This window comes from Eretmochelys imbricata, chromosome 14 (assembly GCF_965152235.1).
Source record: "Eretmochelys imbricata isolate rEreImb1 chromosome 14, rEreImb1.hap1, whole genome shotgun sequence".
Classification (NCBI taxonomy): domain Eukaryota; kingdom Metazoa; phylum Chordata; order Testudines; family Cheloniidae; genus Eretmochelys; species Eretmochelys imbricata.
In genome coordinates, this window is record NC_135585.1 from 8,996,907 (window position 1) to 9,015,416 (window position 18,510).

At 40.8% G+C, this 18,510-nt stretch overlaps 1 protein-coding gene across 2 annotated transcripts in view; it reads left to right on the plus strand.

The window, feature by feature from the left end:
• The window catches only part of ERN1 (endoplasmic reticulum to nucleus signaling 1), a 61,894-nt gene extending 44,717 nt beyond the window's left edge, over positions 1–17,177 (plus strand). Inside the window, exons 8-22 of one of the 2 annotated variants that reach the window (XM_077833709.1) lie at positions 1,758–1,977; positions 2,360–2,438; positions 3,877–4,039; positions 4,855–4,973; positions 5,450–5,641; positions 6,411–6,615; positions 7,781–7,871; positions 8,248–8,437; positions 11,566–11,665; positions 12,302–12,501; positions 13,067–13,214; positions 13,755–13,882; positions 14,328–14,451; positions 15,043–15,110; positions 15,476–17,177. In XM_077833709.1, coding sequence (XP_077689835.1) covers positions 1,758–1,977; positions 2,360–2,438; positions 3,877–4,039; positions 4,855–4,973; positions 5,450–5,641; positions 6,411–6,615; positions 7,781–7,871; positions 8,248–8,437; positions 11,566–11,665; positions 12,302–12,501; positions 13,067–13,214; positions 13,755–13,882; positions 14,328–14,451; positions 15,043–15,110; positions 15,476–15,682 — 2,234 coding nt within the window. In that variant the 3' untranslated portion in view covers positions 15,683–17,177. Of the gene's footprint in view, positions 1–1,757; positions 2,020–2,359; positions 2,439–3,876; positions 4,040–4,854; positions 4,974–5,449; positions 5,642–6,410; positions 6,616–7,780; positions 7,872–8,247; positions 8,438–11,565; positions 11,666–12,301; positions 12,502–13,066; positions 13,215–13,754; positions 13,883–14,327; positions 14,452–15,042; positions 15,111–15,475 lie in introns of both variants that reach the window. The other variant, XM_077833708.1, reaches the window with a different exon arrangement.
• The last annotated feature ends 1,333 nt before the right edge of the window (positions 17,178–18,510 follow it).

Genomic DNA, 18,510 nt, shown 5'->3' on the forward strand with positions numbered 1-18,510 from the left:
CCTCCCCAATTCAGCCACATAGTCCTGGAGTCGCTTCTTCAATCTGAGTGCATAGATGGCAATCCTTTAACTTGTCCAATCAGGGAAAGGATGGCCCTACTGCTCTGGCACAGATTTTTTGTGTGACCTTGGGCAAGTCACCTAATCTCTCAGTGCCTCAGTTTTCATAGCTGTAAAATGGGATGATAATTCCCTGCTACATAAAGAGGTTGAAAAGCTTAAATCATGTTTGTAAAGCTTGTTTACATCATCAGTTGGACATCACTAGAGAGATACAAAATATTATTAGCGTTGATACTATTGATAATGATTTGTACTTCCACCTGACAATCTCAACAAGTGTGATAGTGCAAAATAATACGACTATTAGAGTAGGACAGTAATTATGTATGAAGAATACAGTGTATCCTCCCTAGAATTACAGTGCCTGCTGTTTGAGCACAGAATGAATGATGATGATAACGTTTGTTTACAGCTGTTGTGAGGAAGGGGAAATTTTGGAAGAGATAACTATTAGGGCTAAGTTTATTAAAAACAGTGGGGCTTCATGTGGATCAGGAAAATGGCTCTGCCTGGTTGTGATCTAGAGAGAATAACTTTAAAACACACATGAAATTTGAAACTTGTCCTGTGGTATGGAAGAGAACATCAGGTTAGTGAGTTAGAAATAAAAACAAGAACCTTCTAGTTCTGATTCCTAGTGGATATTTCTTCACCTTGCAAAACTATTGCACAATGGGAGCAAGCCCCCAAATTATGGTAAATCGCAAACTTTACATGGAATCAGTTACCTTCCCTTTCATCTTATTGGGAAATGTCTGCTGCTTTTCAGTGCTGATACTGTGTTTTTTTAAAACAAACAAACAAATGTTTGACTCTGGAATAAGTAGCATTAAATCCCAATGTCACTGGGATTTCCCTGTAAATCTTGAATATTTCAGCCTAATTTATCAATGTCAAAGTTCTTTCTAATGGAAGTAATCAAAAAGAAATGTGCATGACATGGTTATGCTCTTTCATTCCCAGTTAAGGCCCCAGTCCTGCAATGCGATAATTCGTTGACTCAGGGGGGCTGTGTGCAGGTGCCGGGGCCTGCCCAAGCATACTGTGTTGCGGGATTGGGCTGTCTATATTTTCTGAATCCGGTCATTTAAAATAGAGCGCAGAAGAACTTTCAGCCTCTTAGCTGGGAATTCCCAGGTATACAGAAGTGTGTTTGTGTTTGGAGATACTGTGGTTTATATGATGATTATTCTGTATGTAGAGAAGAGGCAGGTCTGCAAGTCCTTAGAAGTATATGCTGAGGAGCCAAACTAAACAATATATTATTTCTACTGGTGAGAGAGAAGAATGTATTTACATCAGGATAATTTCGAGAACTCTTTAGCCCTAGTGAGTGGCTTGTCTTTTTCAATATAAAATGAACCAGTTTAAGGGCTTGTCCACACAGAGACTTAGTGTGTGAGGCAAGCCAAGGTGTGAATCTACAGCACAGTAGCTTGCTGTGCACTAACTGGCCATGCAGACCCTGCTGCCATGCACTAGCGCATAGTAGCAGGGTCCACACAGCCAGTTAGTGTGCAGTGAATGCACTATAGATTCACACTCTGGCTTGCCATGGATTACGTCTTCTTGTAGACGAGCCCTAACAGATTTTAGTAGCTCATTTAAGGTTCAAGTACTGCCAATGTATGTGTGTTACTATAGCCATGAATAAGCAGGAGACTCAAATAACCTCATGTATTTGTATGTTTTAGAAATGTCCCACTTTGTATCTAACGGAGACGGGCTGGTGGTGACTGTGGATAGTGAGTCTGGGGATGTGCTGTGGATTCAGAATTATGGTTCCCCGGTGGTAGCTTTTTACATCTGGCAGCGTGAAGGACTACGGAAAGTAATGCACACAAATGTGGGAATAGAAACGCTGCGCTACCTGACCTTCATGTCTGGGGAGGTTGGACGCATCACTAAGTGGAAGTATCCTTTTCCAAAGGAAACGGAGACCAAGAGCAAGTTGACGTGAGTATAAATATTATAGTGAGAATAAAAGTTATAAGTATTGTTTTCAGAGTCTGACTGATGGTGCTTTGCAGTACTCTAATTAGAAATTGTGTTTCTATTCAATTACTTAATAGAGCTGCTGTTCTATAAATTGCAAGATAGTAGAAGGAGAGAATACATAATTGGCTCCTTGCTCTTTAACATTTACTGAACATTGTGTTTGTACAGGAATAAATAAATGCTGATCATGCCAGTGACTCAAATTGAAGTGTCTAAAACAGTGCATGACCAACTTTGTAACTCAGGTGGTAAAAACAGCCATTTGGAACTTTCTCCCTAACTTTTGTTGTTGTTCTAGACCTACGCTCTATGTAGGAAAATACTCAACGAGCTTGTATGCATCTCCATCAATGGTGCATGAAGGAGTGGCTATTGTGGTAAGTTAGATACTTCAGGACTTTGATACCATGTTTTGACAAGCCCACGTTCTAGTATTAGGCATGGTTCTGTGCTGAACAGTTGAGAATTAATCCTTTATCAGGTCTCCCAATGTCTGGAGTATTTAGGCCCATCTCTAGTTATCATTTAAGGCTGTTTGTCCTGGCAAAACATTGGAAAACTCACAGCTTTGTCATAGCAAAAAATGCAAGTGTCAGTTTCAGCTGGGAAAAAAATATATATATATTTTTCAAATATACGGAGTGGTTTTTATTTTAAAATCTGCTAAGTACTTAAATTCATTCAAATGAGAAATAGACATAATACACACAGAATATAGATACAATGATTCTTTGTGTTATGGATTATTTAGTGATTCTCGATCTTGTTGTGATAAAGCATAATATGCTTTCCTAAATTACATGGTTTGATTGATATCTTGTCACTGTTCAACATTTCCCAGCTATAAAGGATAGGAATGTTGTACAGAAGACTTTTTGTGGGTAAGAAGCCCTGCACTGGTTACACTCCATTCATATTTGGAAAGGGATCTTCACAGCCATAAGGACTATAATCTTAGTTAAATAATAAAAGCAGTTCACAGAGGACTGCTGAGCAACTAGGACTTTTAAAGTAACAAATTACAAATCAAGGAAGCCACAGAAAACCATGAAAATTTGACAGTGCAACCTTCTTTCAAGAATGGTTTCCAGTGCTGTAAGTAATATTCAGTTATAGCTAGTCAGGAAGTGTGTCTCTCTGGCTGAGCTGGGACGGAAACTCTCTCACATCTGAACCAGAGCATGTGAGTTCAAGTAACATATCAAGGCTGTTTCTACCACTATTCACAATGTGTTGTGGTTATTGATGTTAAAGTTGCCACCCAGTTCATACTATTGAAAGCACCAACATTATGATGAGATGTTAAAGCAAGTTTCTGTTTGCTGGATTGTGGCTAGCCTGGGAGGAAGGTAAAGATCCTTTTTCCTATTTTTTTTTTTTTTAAAACAAGGTTGGGGGAGGCAACCCCACCTCCTAAGCAAGACTCCTTCTCTCAGTAATGCAGGATCTAACATCCAAGGCTGTGTGAACTATGGCTGAGGGTATAATGGCTCTCATGCTTACGTGCAGTTACTGCATTGCTGGCATGTAACTTGTTGCTTGCTAACACTCTCTGCCCCTACGGTATGAGAGGCATTGTATATGAAGTAAACCCCAAATTAAGGTGGCGCTTCCCACCTGTAATTTAGCAATAAAATATTTTGAGTTAAACATTTACTTAATTCCAAGGGAAAGCTTGTGGCATTTCTAATATGACTTTTGAGTTATGTCCCGTCTTTTGTCCGAGTTAGACTGGTAAATTCTGCGAGGCTTTGTGAAGTGTTGTGGAGCGAGAGAGTGCGTTGCTAACTGTAAAATAAATCTCTGCCTTTTTAGCCCCGTGGTCGAGCCATACCTCTGTTAGAGGGCCCCAAAACAGAAGGAGTTACTATTGAAGACAATGGCGAGTGTGTTATCACTCCTAGTACGGACCTAAAATTTTCGGCAGGGTTGAAAGAAAAGAAACTCAACTACTGGAGGAACCACTGGCTGTTAATAGGTACCAGGAAGTCGGTAATATTCCACCCGCTCTCGGTTGCACTGTCCTCTGGTGGACAAAAGCAATAATCCAAACTGAGATTATTGTTACCATATACAAAGTATTTTAAATTACATCCAAAACCACTACATTAAAAGATGCAAAGTCAAGCACTCAAAAGTTAGAGGATGCCAGAAATAAGTTTGCCTTACCACCCTAATTTGGCCCCCTTATGCATATGCATTGTGATACAGTTTTTAATTACGTGATCATATCCTGTATTTTCCAAAGGCCCCTGTCTCATTCAGTGCACAGGATGGGCAATGCTCACTGAAAGGGTAGTTATTCAATATTTATTTTCAACAAGAGACAAAATCAGGGTCCAAATCTGCAGCCAGAGCCTGAGCACAAGTCCTGCTGAAGTCTGGCCATAATCAATACGTGCAGGTTTAGAGCCTTTAAGAGCAAGAGCATTGCTTCACTTCAAAGGGCATGTCACAGTTTTCAGATATATACCCAAATCTTCCAAGCTTTGGGTCATTCCACAGGGACAGTGCTCTGGCGTTAAGGTACACATAAGACAGCCTCATTTTATTCTAAACTGTCATAAACCACAGTATCTCCAAACACACATTACAAGACAGCACACTCCTGTATAACTGGGAATTCCCAGCTAAGAGGCTGAAAGTTCTTCTGCGCTCTATTCTGTGATGGCCTCAAGCCATTTTATTAATGCAAATAAGCCCTGAGTATTGCTTCTTGGCAGAGATACCAAAATCAAGCATGTTTGCCTTAAAAAGTAACAATTCTTGTAACAAATGTTGTTTTATTTAAAGGACACCATGAAACACCATTATCAGCCCCTACAAAAATCCTGGAGAAATTTCCAAGCAGTTTGCCTAAACCGCATGAAAATGTGATTCCAGCTGACTCTGAAAAAGCCAGTTTTGAGGAGGTTTGTGAATAACCTGATCATATTACTGAATAACTGAAGAAGCCACTGGAAAATTACAGGGGAGGGAAATGAAAATTTTGGGAGAACTTGGACTCTGTAGGAAAAAGTGTAGGGAATTTTCCCAAGTTCTTTGTGGAAGTGCAGCACAGTACCCTCCCATGGGGTGTCATTGGCATTATTCTGTGTTATAGAACTCTTGATATCAGACTTAAAGCTGAGTCCTGCTTTCCTTGCACATAAAAAACTCCCATTGTCTTCAGTGGAAATAGTCCATTGAATGAATCAACTGCAGGGTCCTCAGAAGATTGACCAATTTTGCTGTGAGCCACCATTACATCCAAGAGAGTCTTGCACGTCATTAAGCTTTTAAGAAATGGTCCCGCATTGAAATGTACTGTACTAACAGCTGTACTAGCATATATAACGTACATTATCCATTGAGACTTTGAACTGATGGAGTCTTCTATGTTTCCTAGGTTATTGGTATAGTTGAAGGTTCCTCAAAAGAATTGCCTCCTACCATTCCAAAGGACATTGAAGAGAAGCCCAGTCCACCTGTACCTCGGCCAGAGGCTCCCGTAGATTCCATGCTGAAAGACATGGCCACAATCATCCTGAGCACCTTTTTGTTTGTGGGCTGGGTAGCATTCGTCATCACCTGTCCAATGGTAATGCTGATTGAGCTTGATATTCTAGTGAATTCTGAGAAAGGGCTGTAATGTTTGGCAGCCTAGCCTGGTAAAGATGATGCAGGAGTTGGGGAGGAAAAGAGTCACGACTTCATAAAAGAAGGGCAATTCTGCTTTCTCCATTAGCTATCAGTAATAACTGTTATCACCATGATAACTCACAGATATGCAATCTGATAACTAAGGCTACTGCATGTTTGATGTGGCAGTGATTTCTGTGACACACACCGTTACACTTGAGACTTTTCCTATTCCACCTGCAAGACTCTTCCATGGATTTTTGCCCATAGTTATTTTGTGTGTGTGTTGCTTGCTTTTTTGGTCATGATCCAAAGACCATTGAATTTACCAGAAGATCCCCGCCCCCATCCACTTCTCTGATCTTTGGATCAGGCCCTGTACACTTTTACTGTTTAACGGTAGCTATTCAGTCTAAAGATGTTTTTCTAAGGGAAAATAAACTTCAGACTAATGCCATTTTTTGCTACAACAAACAACCAGCCTGAGTCATCAACCATGCTTTAAAAACGTATAACAAGGTAGAGAACAGTTTGGGTTACAGAAACTCTTTAACTGCCTTACCAGAAATAAGTTAGGAGTCTGGCAATGAGAAGTTTTTCACTTAGAGGATAGTAGAATCTGCCTTTTCTGGATGCTGAGCCATGGACATGCCACCTTGTCTGCATGTCTATTGAGATTTTTATTCCTTCACTGCTGTGGTGTTAAGATCATCTCTTTCCTTCTGAAGAGTACGCAGCAACAGCAACTGCCCTTCAGTGCCCCCAGCGATCTCCCCCCAGAGGCAGACTTTTTGGACACCTCCTATGTGCAGATGGAGAGTTCAGCTACCAGCACACCCAACGTGTCTCCCAAAGCATCAAACCACTCAGCGTATTCCAACCTCTCTGGCTCTGACACTGGGAGATGTCTCTCCACTGAGCAGGAAGAGGGAGGTAACGTTAATCTAACTTCTTTCATCGTATGTCCCAATAAGAATTCAAATCAGAAAGTTTGTAACATTTCCCCCACTGCCAAAGGTAACAAAGCACAACAAGGGGTGGGGGGACGACAAACATAGGATATTGACAATATTTCATAGATTAAGACCTGAAGGAACCAGTGTGACCTCCTGTTGTATAACACAGGCCAGAGAACTTCCTCCTTTGATTCCTGCAGCAAGCCCAGGATTTCTGGTTGAGCTAGAACATCTCCTAGAAAGACATCTGGTCTTGAATCCTGATTTTTGGGATTCATGTCCACCATTGGGTGTATTCTCTCCATCCCTATTCTTGAGCTCTTCTAGTGAGAGGCGACTTTTCACATTCTTTTTTCAATGCTGACCACAAGTTTTTGTCATTTTAGGCTTAATCCTACCACTGACTTCACTAGAAAGTTTGCCTGGGTCAGGAGTGCAGGATTGGGCTGCTCATGGGCCATGTGCTCATTGGCATATTTGAAGTGGGTTGGCGGCCTCAGTCCAGACCCTAATGCAGAAAAATCCAGCTTATTTAAAAAAATTGTTATATTGGCATTAATAGAAGCCAAGAATTGAGTGGACCACGGAAACTGGACTCTCCCCTCTCCTCTGCATGTTGTCTGTGGTCCCTCCAGGGAAGTATGTTCCACCACGAGGGCAGCACAGTGCCTGCACCCACTCTGCAGCGCTGTCAGTTCGGTACCTTCCACCAATGCTACATTCACATAAGCATTTTAAAAACTGGAAAGGGCTTCTTGTCTCCTAAGAGCTGCTTGTCTCATGTATGTCCCCAGCCATGACCTTTTGTCAAAATTCCAAAGGGCTCCAGCCCCACTGGAGCTGTCCTGATCTGTACACAGAATGTTCGAAATCATGGATTGGATAGTCTGGTGTCCACCAGGTGCAGTTTGCATGCCCAAATCTGAATGTCAGCCTGTACAAAAACTTATCAGCAATGTATATGGAGTTTTGAAAGCCTGGCCCTAGATCTCCTCCCTCCCTCTTTCTTAGTTCTCAGTGTTGTGCATTTAAACTTGAAAGAGGAAGTTTTACATACCGACTCCATATGGATATGCAACTGCAAAGTGCTGAGTTTTAAAATCTGCCTTAAATTAATCCTTTTGCTGCTTATTTTTGTTCAGATGAGGACACACGCATAGTAATGGTTGGCAAGATTTCATTTAGCCCGAAAAACGTACTGGGACATGGAGCTGAAGGAACAATTGTTTACAGGTACAAGACAATCCATGCATTTGATTTTAGAGCCCAATTAATGCCCCACTATTTTTTTGAATATTTTTTAAAAAATTCTTATGGTCTAATATGAATGGAAACATTCCCATGGGACTTTTAAAAGTAACCACTCTGTCCGTGTGTGTGTGTGCGCGTCTCTTTTCTGCAGTGTCCCTTCACTAACAAAAATCCAGGGTTATGTCGTCATTTGTAAATGTTTGTTTGAAATGAAAGCATTGAACAGAAGCACCTTGTCCAATACTGGAGAAGTGCTTTTTAAATCTATCTGTGTGAAATGTGTTCCATGTAACCCACCTATCTCAGTGCACAAACTGACTCTAAGAGGTTTCTCTACTATACGGTTCACTGTCTACAGAGGGACATTTGATAACAGAGATGTGGCGGTGAAAAGAATTCTCCCTGAATGCTTCAGCTTTGCTGACCGCGAGGTGCAGCTGCTGCGTGAGTCGGACGAGCACCCCAACGTGATCCGCTATTTCTGCACTGAGAAGGACAGGCAGTTTCAGTACATTGCCATAGAGCTCTGTGCTGCCACCTTACAGGAGGTAACAGGTCACTTACAAACATAAAAAATTGCTAAAGCAAAGAGGTTTTGCTGTGGGGTAAAAGCAGAGAGAAAAAACAGGCTGTGAAAGGCTTCTCAATGGCAGACTCTAAACTCTGCTTTGAGTCTGCAGTTCAGGCACCTGTTCTATGCAGACAACATTTCTGATGTTACCCAAATCACCATCTGTAATTGGTTATTTAATTTTACAACATAGTTGTTTGCTGTATGTGTAGTTAAGAGGCTTTCCTCCTTGTATCATCATCATCTTCCCTTCAGTGTTATCACAGTCCAGGGTGAATCTGAGACAGCCCAATTTACTGTAATACTCTGGTATCCCAGAAGCAAAGAACACAGCCTCATGGGCTATACACAATTGCTGTTTTCCTTCTATCTTGTAATCAGCAACTGTAATAAAGAGAAGGGGTATGGCATCAGTGTCCCAGTGCCTGCCAGTGCTTGGGTGGTAAAACAGAAGAAGAAAACTTTTTCTTACCCTTCTTCCTCCCTGGCTTCCTCTGCCCAGACAACATTCCTTTTCCCCCTTTGCTGTGTGTTCCTGCCATTTGGCTTCCCAGCCCTCCCCAGGTCTCTGATATAAGAGAAGGGTCTACTGAACCTTCTATATGTGTTCTTGAAAAAGGCTCCTTCTCAGTCACTCTGTATCTCCCACCATGCGTAAGGCATCTGCTGCCCTCACTAGTAGCCTCTCTAAAATGTTGCTTCTTAAGGCTTTAGCTTGTCCTGAGAGCCGCCTTTTAAAGAAGCCCAGCAGCGTGAGCGTGGAGGTGGCACATGTGCTAAGGAAAGCTTTGTGGGGGGAAGTGAGGCAAGGGCTTTGCTTAGCCTGGTGTGAGTAAGATGCTGGACACCTTGGCCTACCTACTTTCAGCCTCCGCTGGGCAGTGCTAATGAGCAGCATTTGCTCAGAATTAAATTCCTGTTGAAAGGTTTCTCTGAGCTAGGATAAAACCTAAGCATAATTATGTTCCTTTAAAAACCAGGCCATCTAGGGAAACTGACGAGTAAAAGCTCCAGCTATCTTGGGCTCTCACTGTGGAAATAAGGGAGATTTAATACTGAGCGGTAGAGTAGAAAGCTAATGCTGTGCCAGTTTTTAAAAATAGTAAATGGGATCTCTTGGTAATTATAGGCCTGTCAGCCTGACATTGATCCTGGGCAAGTTAATGGAGCTCCTGATACTGGACTCAATTAATAAGAGGATGATGTAATTAATGCAAATCAGCATGAGCTTAGGGAAAATAGGTCCTGTCAAACTAACTTGATTTTTTTTTTTTTTTGGATGAAATTACAAGTGTGGTTGATAAAGGTAATAGTGTTGACGTAATATACTTAGACTTCTGTAAAGCATTTGACTTGGTTGCTTAGGATCACAGGTACCCACACCACATTGTAATTAAAAAAACTAGAACAATATAAAATGTACTTGGCACACATTAAATGGATTAAAAATTGGCTAACAAATAGATCTCAAAATGTAATTGGAAATTCTCTTCAAGTGGGTGTTTTTTCAACCAGATCTTGCAGGGATTGGTTCTTGGCCCTATGCTATTTAACATTTTTATCAATGACCTAGAAGAAAACATAAAAGTCATCACTGATAAAGTTTGCAGATGACACAAAATTTGGGGGATTAAGAGGACAGGTCACCTATTCAGAGCAATCTGGGTCACTTGGTAAACTAGGTGCAAGCAAACAGTATGCATTTTAATACGACTAAATGTAAATGTATACACCTAGGAATAAAGAATATAGCCATACTTACAGAATAGGAGACTTCATCCTGCAAAGCCGTGATCCTGGAAAAGATCTGGGGGTCCTGGCTGAACATGAACTCCCAGTATAACGCTGTGGCCAAAAGAGCTAATGCAATCCGGGGATACATAAAAAGGGGAATCTTAAGTCGGAATAGACAAGATATTTTACTATTATATTTGGCAGTGGTGTAACTGCTGCTGGAATACTGCATCCAATTCTGTTGTCCACAATTTGAGAATGATATTGGTAAATTAGAGAGGGTTCGAAGAAGAGCCACAGGAATGATTAAAGGATTAGGAAACATGCGATATAGTGGTAGACTCAAAGAGCTCAATCCATTTAGCTTAATAAAGAGAAGATTAACGGGTGAGCTGATGACCGTGTATAAGTATCCATATGGGGAACAGATATTTAAGAATGGTCTTTTAATCTAGTAGAGAAGGTATAAAACGATCCAATGGCTTGAAGTTGAAGCCAGACAAATTCAGACTGGAAATAAGGTATAAATTTTTAATGGTAAGAGTAATTAGCCATTGGAACAATTTACCAAGGGTCGTGTGGGATTCTCCATCACTGACCATTTTAAATCATGATTGCCTGTTTGTCGAAAAGATCTGCTCCAAGAATTATTTTGGGGAAGTTCTGTGGCGTGTGCTACACAGGTCAGACTACTATGAGTATGTACAAATAGCTGGGTTTTTGCTTTGGTGCCCAAACTGGGAGGAAAAAATTTAGTTGAGTGAAACCCAAAACACAAAGTTTAATTTAATTTTAGGGGGGGCAGGAGTTAACCTTTTTAAAAATAAAATTGCAATAAAATTCTAAATGAAAGGGGATTTTGAATGGAAAAATCATAACGTTATGTTTTGAAAATGTCAAAACTCATACACTTTGTTTTTTTTCAGAATTATTTTTTCAGGTGGGGGTGGAGTTTGACCCAAACCAGCAAATTTGACTCAAAGACACAAAGTTTCAGTCTGCATTTTTGGCAAAAATAAATAAATGCTGGGCTGAAAAAATTCACTCTGCTGATTTACTGGGCAGTCTATTGCTCTTCGCTTTTATTTGGGATACCCTTGTAAATAAAAGTCCTTCATTTGAAGAGCATGCTGGAGTGGATCAGCACATGGGCTCTCTGCGCAACAGGCTTGTGGAATTTTAGTACAGTATGATGTCTTAAAGTTCCCCTTTGTCTGTGGGATAGACTATAACCAGCTCTCATTAGATTGGGCAGAATTTACTTCTGTTGAGGGAGCTTTTCAGTGGCCTGGGATCTATGTAGAGACCAGTGTACAAAGAACATGCTGGGGTTTTAGGCTTACTTTCTGTTTTCCCTTATATAATGTATAGTATGTGGAGCAGAAGGACTTCAGTCGCCATGGCTTACAGCCCATTAACCTACTGCAACAGACGACATCTGGTCTTGCTTATCTACACTCTCTCAATATTGGTAAGAAGGCCCTTCGTTTCAATTTCAGGTTACTGTATGTTTTATTGGTTAAGAAGCAAAATAAGTCAGCCTGGTGCAGGGAGCTATGGCAGCCATGTAGTTTATTGCTGGGTGGCTGGGAGAAGTGGAGACCACTCATTCTTTTTCTTTCCTTTTTTAAATAACAATGCCATTCCATGATGCCCATTCACGAGTGGCCATGATAGAGCAGCACTGGGAACCAGGAAATCTAGCTTCATTCCCAGCTCTTCCACAGACTTGTATGTGACACAACCCCTCTATGCCTCAGTTTTCCCTAGCTGTAAAATGGGGATGATACTTCCCTGCTATATTAGCTTTTGCTTTGAGCTTCTCAGCTGCTGTAGAAGTCGAATATAACAAATGATGGCTTTGGAATGCCTGGGGATGTGTGGAGGTGGTGATGGCTCTAACAAGAACTTGCAAGATTTGAAAGAAATGGGGTAGAATAGGCATCCCAAATGAATAGGCAATAGGTGCCTTGAGCTTAAGCCTATAGATCCCTGACCGTTAACAAAAACTGCTTCAGTAATGTGAAAGGATTTCATTCCAAATAAATAAAACAATTAAAAATGCTCTTGGTGCTACCCGGTGTCAGTTAATTGGTGTTTGTATTAGTCCACAGGGATTTGAAACCTCATAATATCCTAATTTCAATGCCCAATGCCCATGGCAAGGTCAAAGCCATGATTTCAGACTTTGGCCTGTGTAAGAAGCTGGCAGTGGGCAGGCACAGTTTTAGCCGTCAGTCTGGTGTGCCAGGCACTGAAGGGTGGATCGCTCCAGAGATGCTGAGTGAAGATTGCAAAGAGAACCCTGTAAGTCAATCACATTTGTTCTTGTTCCGAGGGTTAGGGAAGTTCCATGGAGTGGGATTGGCAAGTGTCACACTGTTGCAGTCAGACCTTTACATCCACAGTTCATTGCCTCTTCATTCAAGCTAGTTTGGAACTAAAATGTCTGTGGACTAATTTTCAGAGGTTCTGAACACAACTAGCTCTTGTTGAGGGCTGAACTTTCTGATTAGTGGGCTATTACTGTATTATCCTGTTCCATATTTTGTAGTCCTAGTGAAATCAAAGTGATCACCCAAGGGGCCACCAAAAATCAGTTACTTACTCATGGTGGCCTTTAGCAATAGAATGGGATTGTACTAGAAAAGTGGGGATACTTTAAGTGGTCACTTAAGACAGGAGATGTTCTTGGAGGTGGGTTTAGTGCAGGATTTGCCATGTTCTAATTATTTTAGAATATTGTGGAGAGAAGTGTGATTATAGAAACTTCTGTTGTTCCCTCAGATGCACAACTGACTTGTGAAGTTGACCCAAAGTATTGAATAAACTATATTGTAATGTTGCTTATAAACCATATGTTCATTTGCAGACGTACACTGTGGACATCTTTTCGGCTGGCTGTGTCTTCTATTACGTGGTATCTGAAGGCAGTCATCCCTTTGGCAAATCCCTGCAGCGGCAAGCCAACATTCTACTCGGTGTTTACAGTCTGGACTCCTTAAATTCAGAGAAGCATGGTAAGTAGGTGGATGTTTTCCTACTCTGTTAAATGTAAAGCACTGCACAGTTTATTCTAGCTCCCAAAACACCAGTGGAAATGGTCTGAGATCTATGAATCACCATGACCCCAAAGTTGCAAATGTGAAGTACAAGCACCTGAAGTAATTATATGGGAAGCTCCTTTTCATAACTTAGAAGCCCTTAAAACTATTGACTTTACTGTCCAAAAGCGTATGAAATTCCAGGTGATTGCAAAGTTTTGAGCCCTCCAAGCTTTACTGTGATAGTTTTAAGAGGAATTTCATGTAAATCCAGGATGTTAAAAAGATTGAACTGACCTTTGCTCTTAGCTGTACTGATTGAACCCCAATGACTTTCTGGTGGGTTGCACAGACTACAAATCAGGGCAGGATTTGGCCTGTTTTTTGTAGGCTGAGCATCCAACTGGAAATTCTAAATCTCTGACAAACTCGAAGGTGTCGTGATGGCTTCTTAAAGACTGAAAACAACTTTAACTGTTTCAGACAGTCTGGGAATAATCACCCTTTTTCTCGTAGAGGACATAGTCGCTCGTGACTTAATAGAGCAGATGATAAACATGGATCCTCAGAAACGTCCGTCTGCCAGCTGTGTGCTGAAGCACCCATTCTTCTGGGATCTAGAAAGACAGCTCCAGTTTTTTCAGGTCTGTCTTGTCAATTTTTTATTTTGTCCAGGATGAAACATTCTGCATACGTTTTTAAAATCTTATACTCTAAAACTTCAAGTTTAAAGTCTTTGAGATAGTTGCATGTAGAATCAGCAGTTGATGAACGTGCAATGTAAGGAACAAAGAAGTGAGGTTGTGTGCTTAGTCAGTGCAGGTAAGAACATGTCCAGCCCTTTGGAGGGTTTCAGTCCAGTGAGCATGTTGGGTTTTCTATGTTGAAAGAACTCTAGCAGATAGCTCCTGACTACCAATCCTATGTTCAGTCCAATTACATTGTACTGTCTCACAGCAGCAAGCAGCCATTTTTCAGGACACCCTTTAATCTGGCAGAGGGTGGCAATTTGTAATTGGGAGGGTGGGGAGTGGGTAGGAGTTGGAAGTAAAAATACAGCATTTGAAGTAACTTGAACATTTCTTACAGGATGTGAGTGACCGAATAGAAAAAGAATCTCTAGATGGTCCCATAGTCAAGCAGTTAGAGAGAGGAGGGAGAAAGGTGGTAAAAATGGACTGGAGAGAGCACATCACGGTTCCCCTTCAGACAGGTAACTGAGATTATATTCCATAATAATGTAAGGGAATTACAAGCTATTATCCCTAACCTGCATGTACAGGAAGGCAGCAATGCCATTGTCTTTCAGATTTGTTACATGAGAACTTGGCCTGCAACTGAAGTACTGAATTGTTCTAAATTAAAAAGTACATATACGTACACCTGCCCACACACGTGTGCACACACACATATGTAACCTTATTTTAGAACACAAAAAACAAGAGTGTGGCCATTTCAGGCCCTATTTTCCGTTGTTTACTTACCAGGCTTTAGCGGTATTTACATTTTACTTTTTAAGAGCAGAGATGATACAGTTCAAAAATCACACGGGTCACACATGCATCAAACTGTTTAATATTCTGCATTGTCAATATGCCTCCTGCACTGATTTTTTTCCTTTAGTGTTTGAAAAAGGTTATAATACTTCAGATCCTGATGTACCTGGCCAGAACAGTAGAAACAGCTCTCTCACGTGTTTTGGCTGCAAGTATGGGAGATAGCAACAGATCAGCTCCCTGGAGGACTTTGTACACATCAGTTAATTTAAAAAAAACAAACAAACACAGCCTATTTGCTTTTGCAGATCTTCGAAAATTCAGATCCTATAAAGGGGGCTCAGTACGGGATCTTCTGCGGGCGATGAGAAATAAGGTAAAGGGGGGGGGGGGGTGTGAACCAGCATCAAACCACCTTAGAATCTGTACCACGTAAAACTTTAGCCACCCATACCTGTCATATTCTCCATCCCTCTTTAGAAGTATAAACAGCATTTTAAATTACTTGAATGTTACCCTTTCTGTTTCCACCTAAACCATCTTTTTATTGGCTTATCTTAGGTGGTGGTCCACCTTACTGCCAACAATCCACCACTATAAACTGACACTTGTCATTTAGTAAGTCTTCTTTGGCCACTAAACTGCTTCTTGTTCATGGGGATCTCTTTAGTATGTTGCATAGAGGAAGAAAGTGAATACCCTATAAAGAATGCTCTTCTGTATCTTTTTGTTTTTCCCTAGAAACATCATTACAGAGAACTGCCCCTGGAAGTGCAGGAGACGCTGGGCTCTATCCCAGACTATTTTGTATGTTATTTCACGTCTCGTTTCCCTCGCCTTCTCCTTCACACCTACCAAGCAATGCAAATCTGCAGCCGGGAACGACTCTTTCAGCATTATTATAGTCAGGATTCTGCAGAGCAGAGACTTCCAGGAGATACCATTTGAGAGGGTGGAGATGGGGCTCCCTTCTCTGTGATGAACATTCCAAGCATAAGGCTGTGAAATTGGCCTACCTTTAGCAGGGACAAGTGGGATCATCAAGGAGTAAAATGTCTCTTTGAAGAAACCAAGCTTCCAAACGTGCCTTATGTTGTGTCTGCGTTGAAGCAGGAAAAGGACAATAGGAGCACAAGGAATGAGAGCTAACTTCAGAAAAGCATTGAACCAAGCTGGTGGAGTTATCCTAAGGCAGCTTTTAAGAAAGAAAGTGAAAATGGAGTGCAAACAGCTATGTGTAAACATCATTCTGCTGTTGAACATACTTACATTGTACTTGATTTTATAATTCATATATTTTACTGCACAGAATCAAACACAGTGACTGAAACCATATCGTTACTAGGCATGAGGATCTGGAAAAGGAGCCTTTTAGTTGTAGCGAACCATCCAAACCTGCTGTTGCACTACTGCCATATTCTGCATTTGAAACAGTGTCTTAGATACAATACAGTGATTGTAAAGGGAATAATCTGAAAATATCCAAAACCTGTAAAGAGAATGTAATTTCTAATTAATCAGTGCAACCCTTGAATATTAGTCCCCAATTCTTGGGTAGATACAATGCCATCCGATACATTACCAATTGGAAAAATCGATCAGTTCTATTTACTTCACAAGTGCAAGACTGCATGCCATGGGGTTTTGAGAGATCAGCCAAATGTTCACAGAAAGGCAATGACAGTATTTGGCTTAGATCACAGTATTAAAAACTAAGGTATACCGTAATTTGGAGAAGCATATTCAGATGTCCGTTTCTAGTTTCTTTGTAGGAAAGAGGCCAATTGGTGTGTTGGATACAGTAACTGGCTAAAATTGTTCCTTTCTTTCTTCTTAAGAAGGTCTTCAGTTACTGAGCCAGAGGCAATGTGACCTTGCAGCGGGAAAGGGATCTAAATATGAATTGCTCTAAAGAACAGTGAAATTATGGACCACATTTTTAATTGGTGAACGAAAGTAGTAATAAGCAATGGAACCTGAGTTCCTGTATGTCTGGATTGATAATGATGTCTAAGGTGAAGCTTTTATATACATTTTCTTTACATTTGAAAGGATGCAGTATTCCTTTTCAGTGGCCCTAAAGCTGTGACAAGCATTAAATGTGTGAACAGCATTAAGAAATGCTGGGTTCTGATGTAATACATGTGTATTATTCTTTTACAATATATTTATTTAACATATTTATATTTATTTAATTTTTACTACAAAGTGGTATCAAATTTAAATGGTACAAGTATAAAGCATGCCAAATACTTTAAAAAAAAACCCTTCTAGTGTTTTCTGTTAACCACTTTTTAATAACTGGAAGAGGAAAAGCTATACTGCATCTTTCAATGGAACTAATTTGTCTATTCTTGTTAATGGGTAAATCACGTGGACAGGGAAGCTTTTAATTGGTCTGACTGTGCCATTGTGTCGTAAACTAGTAAATTATTGACGGTTACTTGTGTGACTGGGCATTGCTATGGGGTGTGTGTTTTTTCTTTTTCTAATGCAGTCACCTTTCTAAAGCTTACATTTGGGGGAGTTTCCTAGTTTTACATTGTATGAAATCAGATGTCAAGGTAAGATGCCAAATTGTGCAAGTTACATGTTTTTAAAGCTTGAAAAAATGGTAGTTTTACCTAAGATGATTCAAAGTTTATTTCATATTTTTATACCTCTAATGTACAGTTCTTTTATAATTCTACTAAATAATGACTTGTACTCAATAATAAATACAAATAGGTTTAGAGACTGAGGCGTGTTCCCCTCTTTTAGTGAAAGTGGCTGTTCGCTCATTGCAGCCTGGGAAGATGGGTAGGACTAGAAAGGAAGCTGTGCACTGTCTGCCGCTGACCTTCATGGGACTAGCCTGGCTTTTGGGGGGGGAAAGAGTCTGAAAACCCGTGTTAAAGGTAACCAAGCAAAAAGGGCAAGGGGGAAGATTTTGCCTTTTTTTTTTTTTTTTTTCAACTCCACTGAGCAAGGCGTCAGGTTTCTGAGATAGATACAGGGGCTGGGTAGGGTATGTTCATATTTACTCCTCAATAAAGAGCTAAAGGTAACCCCTGCTTGTGCCGTACTGTTAAGAGTTTTTATGCTGCAACCACTAGGCCAATAAACATTTGAGTTTGACATTCCATCCACCAGAGGGCAGTGGAGACATGCACAGAGAACACAGGAAATTATAGACGAATCATTAATTGCAGTGTTTTAGAAGCCTTGAAAAGCATTCTTTTCCTGCAATTCAAAATTCACTTAGCTATTGTACTAAAATCAGAGATGGGTCGAGAGGGTGTTTATTTTATCCACTGCTCCATTCTTCGTAGTGGTTCAGGGAAGTGACTTTGAGTGTGTCTATTGTTAACATGGGTTCAGTTCCATTTTGTGATGTTAGGAGCCCTGCTGTCAGTCACTGGCTGTTGCAACTGCTTTAAGCACTGTGTCAGCTTAGACCTGTTCTGGGCAGTTACATGACACTGTTTAGAAAGGCGTCGGCAGCTGGTGGCCCATCTATTCCAGGATTCCTAATATTGCTAATACCAGTGCAGCAGAACTGGTGCCATGTTGCAAACTTTCCCAACTAGTACAAACATTTCTTGGTCTGCAAGCACCTCTGAAAGTCATTCCTGCTTTAACCTCGGGAGACCTGGATTCAGCTCCCTGCTCCCCTCCACAGATTTCCTCTGTGACCTTGAGCAAGTCATTTAGTCTCTCTCTGTATCTCAGTTCCCCTTAGTTCTGCCCTTCTTCACAGGGATGTTGAGGATAAATACAATAAGATTATTAAGTGC